The sequence below is a fragment of the Babylonia areolata genome, chromosome 32, assembly GCF_041734735.1.
Source record: "Babylonia areolata isolate BAREFJ2019XMU chromosome 32, ASM4173473v1, whole genome shotgun sequence".
In the NCBI taxonomy this organism is placed as follows: Eukaryota; Metazoa; Mollusca; class Gastropoda; order Neogastropoda; family Buccinidae; genus Babylonia; species Babylonia areolata.
Window position 1 is genome coordinate 2058510 of NC_134907.1, and position 12731 is coordinate 2071240.

The 12731-nt window shown below is 42.7% G+C and overlaps 2 protein-coding genes across 5 annotated transcripts in view; one reads left to right on the plus strand and one right to left on the minus strand.

Moving 5' to 3' along the window:
* LOC143276471 (solute carrier family 35 member B1-like) overlaps positions 1-1211 on the minus strand; it is a 17751-nt gene extending 16540 nt beyond the window's left edge. The window contains exon 1 of the mRNA XM_076580981.1: positions 929-1211. Coding sequence (XP_076437096.1) covers positions 929-1128 — 200 coding nt within the window. The 5' untranslated portion in view covers positions 1129-1211. The remainder of the gene's footprint in view (positions 1-928) is intronic.
* A 2010-nt stretch (positions 1212-3221) lies between these two features.
* Positions 3222-12731, plus strand: part of LOC143276708 (TRAF3-interacting protein 1-like) — a 56793-nt gene continuing 47283 nt past the window's right edge. For all 4 annotated transcript variants that reach the window (XM_076581346.1, XM_076581348.1, XM_076581349.1 and 1 more), the window contains exons 1-4: positions 3222-3452; positions 4710-4778; positions 9951-9999; positions 11346-11458. In XM_076581346.1, the coding sequence (XP_076437461.1) occupies positions 3330-3452; positions 4710-4778; positions 9951-9999; positions 11346-11458 (354 nt within the window). In that variant the 5' untranslated portion in view covers positions 3222-3329. The remainder of the gene's footprint in view (positions 3453-4709; positions 4779-9950; positions 10000-11345; positions 11459-12731) is intronic.

Below are 12731 nucleotides of genomic sequence, written 5' to 3' on the forward strand. Positions count from 1 at the left end.
AATATAAATATAACAGTAAATGCAGTTTGCATATAATTAGGCTTCTTTTTTATTTTTTTGTGCCCATCCCAGAGGTGCAATATTGTTTTAAACAAGATGACTGGAAAGAACTGAATTTTTCCTATTTTTATGCCAAATTTGGTGTCAACTGACAAAGTATTTGCAGAGAAAATGTCAATGTTAAAGTTTACCACAGACACACAAACACACGGACACACACACACACACACACACACACACACACAGACAACCGAACACCGGGTTAAAACATAGATAAAACTTTTTCATTTCTAACATACTACATGTTTCAAAATGTCCACTCATAGGTGAAAAGTGCTGGTGTGAGAAAATGGAATTCTTCCATAAAGTAAATTCTGACTTAGTGATTGATCCAGTCATTATTCACTGATAGATAAAAGATGAATAAATTTTGAATGGTGGTAAACAAACATGATATACTGACTTCTTCACCTTAGTCCTTTCCTACCACAATTGATAAAGTCCTCCCACTTTGCCTTGTAGCCCACCTCTTACTCTGACTCTTCCCTGGATATCCTGGTTCATGCCACAACAGTACAGACCTCATATAACGGATGCTTTGGGATGACGTTTCAGGAATTAATCTAAATCAGCAGGAAAGAAAAAAAAAATACACATGCCCACAACTTAAGTGAGCGATGTTGCTATCAATGTCGTTTGTTGTCTATTCTCTCATAATTCGAACTCCTATCTCCCCCGTCCTCAACTTTGTTCAAGTTGTTTTTTTTTTTCTTTTCTTTTTTTCAACTTAAAAGTAAAAGATTATTCAATAGTTCATTATTTCTAATTGCTTTCCACAAAAACTGAAAGAGGCCACGGATATATTGAAAATTTAAAGCACATTAATTCACAACTTCGCATTTTTTTAAATTTCAAAATCAACACTCACATTGTTTCTTGGAGAAGGCCATAAACAAAGTAGCAGCAGAAAATACCAAGAAAGCAGACGATCATCATCCGTGTGCCTCCGTGCGCGGCCATCTTTGAATTTGACGATACGTCAGCATTGCCGGGATGTAAAATGATCGCTTCCTTTCTCGACTGGGAAACTGTAATCCCTGGCACACTTCCTTTCTCAGTTCTCGACATCGATCAAACTTGTTAGCACTTCCCGTTCCTATGCCAACTGAACACAATGTGGCAGACAGACAAAATGACAACACGTGCGGTTACGATTGACGCCGTATGTGAGTGTTGATTGGTTGAATACCGATGGACGTTTGTTCAAAGGAATTTTTTCACCTCCACCACAAAGCTTGATCAGGTGGTACAATGAAGCAAACATATCACGTTTGGATGGTGGAAGGTGAAAACCGAACGAACGAACCTTTTTTTTAATTGAGGGGGAAAAAAGGAATAAGCACAGATGGCTTGTTTTCATCCTGCCCTCACGGAAAGGGAAACCGATTACCAGAAGAAATGCATAACATTGCATGGACAAATTTCAAATGTCACACACAAAAAGAAAAAGAAGAAGAAAAAAGATGAACAAAATAAGAACATGCACAAATAATTCGTAGAAAGAAAAGAAGAAAGAAGACAGAAGAGAGAGAGAGAGAGAGAGAGAGAGAGAGAGAGAGAGAGAGAGAGAGAGAGAGCACCTGAGTGATACAGACTAGTTGTTGTTTTTGTTTTTTTGTTGTTGTTTTTAAATAATCTCGATCATGGACGTGCCGATTTTCGTTTATTTGAAATTTAGTGACAATTAAGGGTGGGACACAACCAGATAAAAATTTTGAACATAAAAACTGTTTTGTTGTCTTTTATTATCCATTTCAATGGGAGAATATCCAACACAATATATATAGTCGTCTAACAGTATGGTTGCTTTTTTTTTTTTTTTTTTTTTTTGCATAAACCCAACTTGCTGGTCACTGAGGCCATGAGAGCAACTAAATACATATCGCGCAGTTTCGTTTTTATCTCGCCAGCCCCTCCCCCCCCCCCCCCCCCCCCCCCCCAAAAAAAAAAAAAAAAAGAAAGAAAGAAAAAAAAAGAGTATATATACATAATCATTTGGGTTATTGTTGAAAAAAAGAAGTCAGTTTTGGTCTCGAACTTGTAACATACAGCCTCGTACATTATAATGACATATCCTCGTCAGATGACAGCCAGGAGCAAGCCCGAAAAGTTCTGTTCCCCAAAAAGAGTGAAAGAAAATCAGGATTTTGCTCAAGTGCATGTGTGATTGCGTGTGAGAACAACAAACTGAGCAATCTTGTGCAGGAGAATTCCATCTGATATTTGAAGCCATGATATATATATATATATGTGTGTGTGTGTGTGTGTGTGTGTGTGTGTGTGTGTGTGTGTGTGTAGAGAGAGAGAGAGAGAGAGAGAGAGACAGACAGACAGACAGACAGACAGAGACAGAGACAGACAGACAGACAGAGAGACAGACAGACAGACAAACAGGCAGGCAGGCAGACAGACAGACATATAGAAGGTTGAGGGCCTGGGGGAGGGGGGTAGGTGGGTGCAGATTGATCGATGGAGTGAAGAAGGGTGCGAGGGGGTTGGCCCGGGGGCGGGGGGTAAGGTTATGTGAGAAGTGGAGGGGGAACCGCGGGTGGTGCGTGTGGAGGGGCGTGAGGGAGGGGGAGGGGGGAGGGGGCGTGGGGTGGAAGAGGATTTGAGGAAGAACAGAGAGGAGATGGGGGTAGGAGGGGGGGGGGGGACGAGGGTAGAATCGAGGGAGTGAAGGGATGGGGGAGGCGGAGGATTATATGAGGGGTGGAGGGGGAACGGGCGGTATGAGTGGGGAAGGAGGGGGGTCGGGGGGGGGGGGGGGGGGCGCGGAGGGGGGGAACACACACACACACACACACACACACACACACACACACACACACACACACACACATACACACACACACACACGCAGAGACAGAAATCATGTGATATTGTGCTCGGTCTATTCAGATTACGAAACATTTCAAAACAGAGTCTGGGTCGACATGTCATACACTATGAAACGCTCTAGAACATATGTGAAACGTGGACGTGGCACCAAAATGACCCCCAGTCAGAGCTCGATTTTATCTGTCCTTGTCGGTTTGTACGCGATGCTGTAAAGTCGCCATTGGCAACATGCCGCCAGCAGGCCGGATATAAACAATCAATGTTCAACATGCGCATGCGTTCGTGTTGGATTGTGGGACAAAATTCCATCTTCAGTTCCTGTGAAAGCGTTGACTAGGGAAGCTTTCGGCTGATGTCAAATGAATTGTTCTTGAAAACGTTCTCTCTGATCAACGTTCTGGGCGCAAGAAAGCAGTTTTTTGAGAATCATGGATCCAGGGGTACTGAAGAAGACCCAAGATACTTTGGGCAAGATAATTAAAAAGCCTCCGTTGACAGAGAAACTGTTGGGCAAGCCGCCTTTCCGATTTCTGCATGATGTTATGACGTCTGTAAGTATGATTTATTGAAGACTAACGAAACTCTTTTGAATGTTTCGTATAAAAATTGACACACAAGGTAATATGATGATAATGTTAAAGCACGCCAACATCTTTGGAAACCGGGGCATAGTTTCTATTCGAACCTGATTTCGTCGTTAAATGTTTTACTTTCATTGCATTCCAGGAAACTTGTACTGATCTAATATCAAAAGACAAAATTGTGGTAAATGTACCACTGTATGATCAGACATAATTTTTATATTTACACCCTTAAGGAGCGCCATGAAAAGCTTTGAAATAAGAGGAAACTTCTTAAAATCTTGTTTCACTTAAGTGACCATGAACATGATGAACAAAATAATTGATTGATTTATTTTTAATACTAATAAAAGGCACACACACACAGTGCTAACAATATGCATATGATATACAGCAGTCAGGTTCACATATATAGATCTATCTGTGTGACACTATCATAAAAGTTTGGGATAGGGTTTGGATAGGGATTTAATTTGTTTGATCCAATATTCTCATGAACCAAGTTCCTTCATATTGGTTTTACAGCCTGCTTTGCGCCAAAATGTTGTAAGTGCTTCTGTTAATTGTAGGTAGACTTTGGCAAATGTCCATCAGTTTTGTTGTCTGTTTGTATTTCATGCAGTGATTTGTCGGTTGTGTGTGCAGTGTCTTGGGAGCTTGTCTTCCAGGTGACAATATGCAACACTTGCATTATGACCTGATTGTGTTCATGAGGGCCTGAGTTGGAATCCGGTTCTCAGTCTTTCTCCCAAGATTGACAGGAACATCAAACCAAGCATCTAGTCATTTGGATAAGATGATAAACTGAGGTACCGTGCGCAGCACACACTTGGTGCACTGACAAAGAATGCATAGCAACAAAAGTGTTGTGCTCTGGCAATATTCTAATTTCTATAAAAGAAATCCACACTGGTAGGTGCACAAACAGTACATTCACTCGAGGCTGGACTAAGTTCATTGGGTTATGCAACTGTCAGGCATCTGCCTTGCAAATGTGGAGTATCATATATGGATTTGTCCAAACGCAGTGATGCCTCCTTGAGAAAGTGAAGCTGAAAGTGAAACTGAAACTGAAACTATGACCTGATTCTGCTGTGACCAGGATTCCTTACCAATGATGACAGTGTTTATGTAGATCTGCCCACTCCAGTCCAGTACAATGCTCTCATTATATGAGGTATATTTTGTTCTCTACAAAGCCAGACTGTGTGTGTGTTATATTTTCAGGTGATCAAAACCACAGGGTTTATGAAGGGGCTGTACACTGACAGTGACATGAACTCAGAGAATGTCAAGGTGAGTCTTAGAACCTTAGAATTAAATGATTATGGGTAGAGCTCAGTGATTAAGTGCTCTAATTTGCTCTTGCTCAATTAATGTGTTGAGAGAATAATCATTATAAAAGGAATAGGAATCAGGGTGTCGTTGAAATGATAGTACCAATAGTAATGATAACAATAATGATAATAATGGACATTCATATAGCGCCTTCCACTGCTCAAGGCGCTTTTCAGTAGCAGCAAAAAATGTGGGCACATTTTGAAATGTTTCTAGAATGTATTTTCTACTTGTGCTACTACTACTACTACTACTTTATTTTACTGCTTCTGCCCTCTTTGGAGAATAAGCAGAAGATAGTATTTAAGGAAATGATATATATATATCTGCTATCCAGTATCCTTTTGTGGTTTATTATTACTATTGTGATTATTGTGATTATTATTATTATATTTAACTACTCATACTTAACCGTGACCCACTAGTGCAGACTCCGGCAGGGGTCTGATTCCTGTCCTGTGCTAACTACTAACCGTCTATGTGGAGAAAACGAAAGAAGCTATGGCCAATAACCTCCCAAAGTAGGTTACCTCACCTTTACATCCCTGACTAGTGCATGAATAATTATTATTATTATCATTACACTTTTTTTATTTTGTTCTTTATTATTTTTTTAAAAAAAAGAGTTGTTGTTTTTATCGTGAAATGTTTCTGACCCATCTATCAATGTATGGCTTGTGAGGACCCCTATCTGTGAAACTGCATGCTTGGTGCATATCTGTTATTAGTCCAAGCGCCCGCTGAAAAAGCTTGTTTTGCGTCATAAAGTTTTTTTCTTTGGCGATTCTAACTGAGTTTTCATTGCTGATTTCAAATCTAATGGAGGCCAGACGCTAAACTTTGGGCATTATTGTCTAAAAGTGAAAATCCAAGATGGCCGCCATTGAATTAGAGTGAAAGATGTTGTGATGGGTATCATGCATTTAAGGACATAAAAAATGTACAAACTTAGTTAAATAGCATGCAATGAAAGAAAAGTAATCACACTTGATGAAATACACATCAAATATTCGATAAAATGGCTACTTTAGAGAAATAAAGATGGCCGCCATCTAGTTTTCATATAATGTGCTGATCCGCAAAACACTTGAAACCGTTGTATTAAAATCACTTAAATTGTTCAACAGGGAGAAAACACTGGAACACTCACCAGTGTCTGCTGCTAGTTCTCACATCAATAGTGGCTGAAGGGCGTCTGAAGACAGGTCATGTATCCTCATAGTAGGGCGGGGCAATGACAGTCATTGGATTATTGCAGGCAATTGTTCCTCTGCATTTGCAAAATGCTGTACATGTAACAGACATTTTGGTGCAGGTGCACTGTACTGTGCTGCATCCAGTTTTACAGCTGCATCTGACCAAATTGAGAATTTCATCAGGAGCTGGCAGCTGAGCATCAAGTCCAAGGGCTGGGTGGAGTGTTAACTGGTGTAGCTGCCATCCGTACTCAACAGGATCCAGATCAGGAGGAGATGGCTCCCCTGCCGCTTGCCACAGCACAGCCTGAAAATGTGCTCGTTTGATGTGGGCCTGAAAACTTGCCATTGTCGGAGGAAGGCTACTCAAGTTTTGGGGGAATGTGTCTCTTTCCAGCAATCCTCTTCCTGAAAATGTTGGCTCGAACGGTGTTCAGATTGGCCCCTGACTCGTCCCCATAGAGCAGATTAGTGAACTGAAGGCATGACTCAGAGATTTCCTGGAAAGGTACAGACATCTTCCCAAGCTTCAGTTCACCAGAGAATACTTCAAGCTTCTTGAGGACTGTCATCTTTCCAATTCCAGCAAAGGAAGAAACTGTCACAACCAGTCAGTGCATGAGCTGCCAGCAGATTAGGCATTATGGTTGCATGCTGTCTGATAACGTCGTTGACGCTTATGGCATTATGTGTGGATGTGCACGACTCGATGGACAGAGTCATATTTTGGGACAGTCCTTTGGTCTTCATGTGGAGATGATGTGCCAAGATGATGAGTACATCGGTGTCATTAGAAACAACCCTGATGTTCCTCTGTCCTAATGACGATTCGTTGATGACATGAAACGCCATCAGCACATCAGCTTCTTCATGATACAGAGGGTCTTGCTGAAGTCCAGACCCCATGTGTATGGGGTGTGGGTCTGGCCCAGTGATGACAACATCTGTTCCTGGTGGAGGCTGCATGCTGCAAAGCCGATGTACGATCATTTGTATCAGTTGTTCCTTGTTGGCTGTGACTTTCAGCATGACACTTTGCTGTGGCAGAGGCGACTCTTCAGTCAGGTTGTACACACGACTAGTCCCCTTCTGACGGGCGGTTCGACAGCATGATTTTGTGCTCAGTTTGTAGTATCTGTCGAAGACCACATGTGACACTGGTGCTGCCTGAACTCGTCGCAAAATGGTGGCAACTGCGGCTGTGATGAAAGCCGAGACTTTAACTGGAGCTGCAGGCCAAGGTACTGTCCACAAAATTGCACAGCCATCCAGGATGACAACAGTGGGAGGTTCTTGGTTGCGAACACCAGACAGAATCTGTATTTTGTTCTTCAGAGCAGCCTTGCTAGTTGTCCTCATGTCACCATTCTCATCAAAAAGGGCTGTAGATTGAAGAGCTAGTTCATGGGAAAACAAAGTCTCAATGGAAATGGATTCCCTGGAAGTCGCCATAATGGCAAGAACGCGTGCATATATGAACTCAGTGTCAATAGCAGTGTCCACTTTAGCATGTTTTGCAGTCACTTTCATGACTGCAGCCATGTTCTTCACTTTCTTTGTGAGCTTGAGATGGAAACTGGCAGGCCATCCGCCCTCAAACGCCTGTTGTTCTGCAGCACCAATCTCTACTGCCTCATGGACATTGACAGTTGGGTCATCAATGACACAGCCAGAAAACACGTTGATGAGGCCTGTGTCAGGATGTTTGCTGGTGTCCAGGATGTCAGTGCAGGTAGACAATGTCTCTCGAATCTTTGCTCGGTCAGCAGCATCCTCCTTGATGCATGTGTGACGCTCTTCTTTGTGTGTGTTGACAACTGTCTGAACATCCCCTTCTTTGATTTCCTGGAGGTCGTTCAATAGCTGGGTCAGCGTACTTTGTGAAAAGGCCCAGATGGCAAGGGTGGATGCATTGAGAGTGGAGCCTATGATTCCTGAAGGCCCATGGCCATAGCGCATGTAGGTCGTCTCAATGAAGAGATCTGACCAAACTCTATTCCACAGGCCATCTTGATGGTGCATGACATGTTCCCCAGCCATGAATCTCTTCAGGACGGCTGGATGTAGGCGCTGCATGGATCGGAGGTAGTACAGACCGTAGCGAGCATAGTTGACGTGTCCAGAGGCAGAGAAGTAGGGGAGCATCTTTTCCACAGCAAACAAGTGAAGAGTCCAGTCAGCTTCTCTCTCAGCCCGAACAAAGGCCATCATAATGAACACTGGGTCAATGAGGCACTCAACCCCAAGTCTTGCGTTTTTACTCTGGGTACTTTTGGTCATGAGACGTTGCGTAAGTTCAGCCATGGTGTGCACGTCAGTGTTGGAGAGAATGGGTCGTAGTAACTCCTCAACAAGAAGTCTCAGTGCTCTCACATTTTGTGGGTATTTTTTCCATGTCAACATTTTTGGCACCCCCACAAATGCTGAACCAAGTATGTCTTCAATGCCGCTTCCTCCCATCAGGTACCCCACAGCACCAACAAAACTCATCAGCATGTGCATACCACCAAGTCTTGGGATGAACTTCTGAAACTGTTCTTTGCCAACCCATGTGATGTGGACAAGTTCTTTGTACAACTGCTGGTCACTGGTGAATATTGTCCATTCCTGGCCAGTGAGCTGTGTCAGACACTGGGCTTCAGCCATGGCGGTCTTCATGGTGTCTGGCTCAGATGGGATCATGTCCAGGAATGGGCTGTACACCACATCTGTCTTAGGTTGGGGTTGTTGTCCTGCACTGCAGGCACGTTGTGTGTTATAACCTCCATACTCGGGTCCCGCATCTTCTCCGAGTACCTGTTTGAAAAATGACAGATCTTCAGTTGCAATTCTGTTGAGAGAAACCTGTCGTGTGGCAAGAAAGACCAGAGATGGGACATGTCGCAGGCAGTGTTCTTCTGGCATAAGTGGTTTCTTGTTTCCCGTGTACCGTTGAACTGCAACATCACCAAGTGTCAGATGATCGGACTTGGTTTCTGTTTTGCTGAGACGCCTGATGGTGGGAATATCCTGTATTTCACACACCTGGTCTGACATCGTGCGACCTTCCGTGATGATGTATTTTGACGCTCAACTCTTTTGTTTTTAGTACATGGAGGTGTGTTGTGGCGAAGCATCGTCTGCTAGCGCGCGCGTTCCTTAACCAGCGGAGCCCATATATCACGAAGGGGGGAAGCAGGCCGCGCTGTGCAGATTTCTGTGCCTGTGACATCACTGCGAGAGAAGCTGATAGCATTAGCACCCCTGCACGAATCTAGGTCGACTCATCCATGAGTCGCTCGGTCATCATTCTTGCATGAGAGGGGTTGGTGTATTTCAACCAGCAGAAAAAAATATGCCCATAAGATACAAGTTGGCCCCCGACTGATATGAAGTCTAGAGACCCTGAGGAAGCAGAATCACCAAAGAAAAAAACTTTATGATGGAAAACAACGTTCTAGTACTTGTACATAGACTCGGCTCTCGGACTATATGCATGTGTGAGTGTATGTGTGAATGTGTGTCTTCATGTTTTACATTTATTTGCTTATATATCATCATTATTATCTTATTTATTTAGTTAGTTATTTTTTATTATTATTATTATTTTATTATTATTATTATTACTACTACCTTTTTATATTATAATTATTATTTATTTATTTATTTATGTAAGCTCATCTATTATTTATTCAGCTTTTTTTTTTCTTTTCTTTTTTTTTTTCTCAAGGCCTGACTAAGCGGTTCGGTTATGCTGCTGGTCAGGCATCTGCTTGGCAGATGTGGTGTAGCGTATATGGATTTGTCCGAACGCAGTGACGCCTCCTTGAGCTACTGAAACTGAAACTGAGGACCCCCGTGAATGTATATTGTGTTTGTGAAACTATTGGTGTATATAACTGGTTTCATTGTGATGTGTTTGTGTGTGTGTGTGTGTGTGTGTGTGTGTGTGCAGGAAAAGGAAGCCAAGATTGCCTTTCTGCAAAAAGCCATTGATATGGTCGGTGAGTACACACAGGGCAGACAGTGTGTCTAGGCGGGGAGAAATCCTGGCGTGTAGACTTTCAGTGCAGAAACTGTGTGAAGAAGGAGGTCTGATGTCTGCTTTGCTGCACACTGCAGAGTACTGTGGTTGCTTGTAAAATATAATAAGCGGTCACGTTTTTGAAAGAAGAGGAAGAACGAAGATGTCTGCATCAGATCCACCCTGGTTCTGCGTTCCCAGATTCAAACACTCCACGGTCGGCTGTGTTGCTGTTTCTCTGTCTCAGGACCTTACTTTTGGAATGGGCTCCGTCTTTTGCTGAGAACTGCACTCAGCTCTTTGAAATCTGGGCTGAAAACTTGCTGCCTCATCTCCCCCCTTGCTCTTCCCAGTCTGTAGTTTCTCCTGCTTTGTACAGACATTATTACTATTATTATTATTATTATTATTATTATGAGCATTTACGCCTAATCTTGAAAATAAGCCCTAGGCGTTTACAAATAGACACATGAAAATATCAAAAAGGAAAAATTGAACACAAGATACCAAGCATCAGTGAAAACTATTCATCCATCCCCAGTCCCACCCCCCACATAGTACACACAAGCACACGCGCACGCACACATACAAGTCATAGCACACAATCGTAAATACTACACAATAAAAAATACCACCAACAAATCCTGAAACTATCAAAACTCACTCACAAATAGTCATTTTAGTTCATACTGGAAATGGATGAGCTGTTGAGAATTGATCTGCAGGGGGAAGGGGGAAAGTTTTATCATTCATGTTTCAGGGTCAGAGTGGTGTGTGCGTATGAGTGACTGCTAGTGTGTAAGCGCTTGGATTTGTCTCCGCACAAGATTCAGTGCTAAAGAATACTTACTATTATTTTTTAGAATTATTATTTTTATTGCAGCTAAAGCAATCTATATTGATGAAAGTAAAGATGGGTGCAATTGCCGAGTGGTTATAGCATTGGATTTTCAATCTGAGGGTCCTGGGTTCGAATCTCAGTAACGGCAGCTGGTGGGTAAAGGGTTGAGGCTTTTCCAGTCTCCCAGGTCAACATATGTGCAGACCTGCTTGTGCCTGAACCCCCTTCGTGTGTATATGCAAGCAGAAGATCAAATACGCACATTAAAGATCCTGTAATCCATGTCAGTGTTTGGCGGGTTACAGAAACATACCCAGCTTGCACACCACACCACTGAAAACAGAATATGGCTGCCTACATGGTGAGGTAAAAACAGTCATACAGGTAAAAGCCCACTTTCATGTACATACAAGTGAACGTGAGAGTTGCAGCCCACAAAGACGAAGATGTAAGTAAAGAACATGTCAGTGGTGTTGTCCCAACAGCGGCAGTGACGGGTCAGAGTGTCGCAGCCAAGCCTGCCAAGATCGTGGCGGGTCACGAACCGGAGAGAACCAACGAGTTTCTGCAGGCCCTGGCTGCTGCCATCAACGCCAATGTGAGTCGTCCTTTGTGGCTGTCACCGTCCCTCGGTGTCTGTCTGTCAACACCTGTGTGAGTCTGTCACTTTCTCTCAGTGTTTGTCAACACCAGTGTGAGTCATTCTATCTCAGTATCTGTCACTTTCTCTCAGTGTTTGTCAACACCAGTGTGAGTCATTCTATCTCAGTATCTGTCACTTTCTCTCAGTGTTTGTCAACACCAGTGTGAGTCATTCTATCTCAGTATCTGTCACTTTCTCTCAGTGTTTGTCAACACCAGTGTGAGTCATTCTATCTTGGTATCTGTCACTTTCTCTCAGTGTTTGTCAACAGCAATGTGAGTCATTCTATCTCAGTATCTGTCACTTTCTCTCAGTGTTTGTCAACACCAGTGTGAGTCATTCTATCTTGGTATCTGTCACTTTCTCTCAGTGTTTGTCAACACCAATGTGAGTCATTCTATCTCGGTGTCTGTCACTTTCTCTCAGTGTTTGTCAACACCAGTGTGAGTCATTCTATCTCGGTATCTGTCACTTTCTCTCAGTGTTTGTCAATACCAGTGTGAGTCATTCTACCTTGGTATCTGTCACTTTCTCTCAGTGTTTGTCAACAGCAATGTGAGTCATTCTATCTCAGTATCTGTCACTTTCTCTCAGTGTTTGTCAACACCAGTGTGAGTCATTCTATCTCAGTATCTGTCACTTTCTCTCAGTGTTTGTCAACAGCAATGTGAGTCATTCTATCTCAGTATCTGTCACTTTCTCTCAGTGTTTGTCAACACCAGTGTGAGTCATTCGTCTTGGTATCTGTCACTTTCTCTTAGTGTTTGTCAACACCAGTGTGAGTCATTCTATCTTAGTATCTGTCACTTTCTCTCAGTGTTTGTCAACACCAATGTGAGTCATTCTATCTCGGTGTCTGTCACTTTCTCTCAGTGTTTGTCAACACCAGTGTGAGTCATTCTATCTTGGTATCTGTCACTTTCTCTCAGTGTTTGTCAACACCAGTGTGAGTCATTCGTCTTGGTATCTGTCACTTTCTCTCAGTGTTTGTCAACACCAGTGTGAGTCATTCTACCTTGGTATCTGTCACTTTCTCTCAGTGTTTGTCAACAGCAATGTGAGTCATTCTATCTCGGTATCTGTCAATTTCTCTCAGTGTTTGTCAACACCAGTGTGAGTCATTCTGTCTTGGTATCTGTCCATGTTTCATTTGCATGATAAACATTTGTTTTGTGTTTTTGTTTTGTATGTGTACGTGGAACAAAAATGTGAATAGAAAAAGAACTTT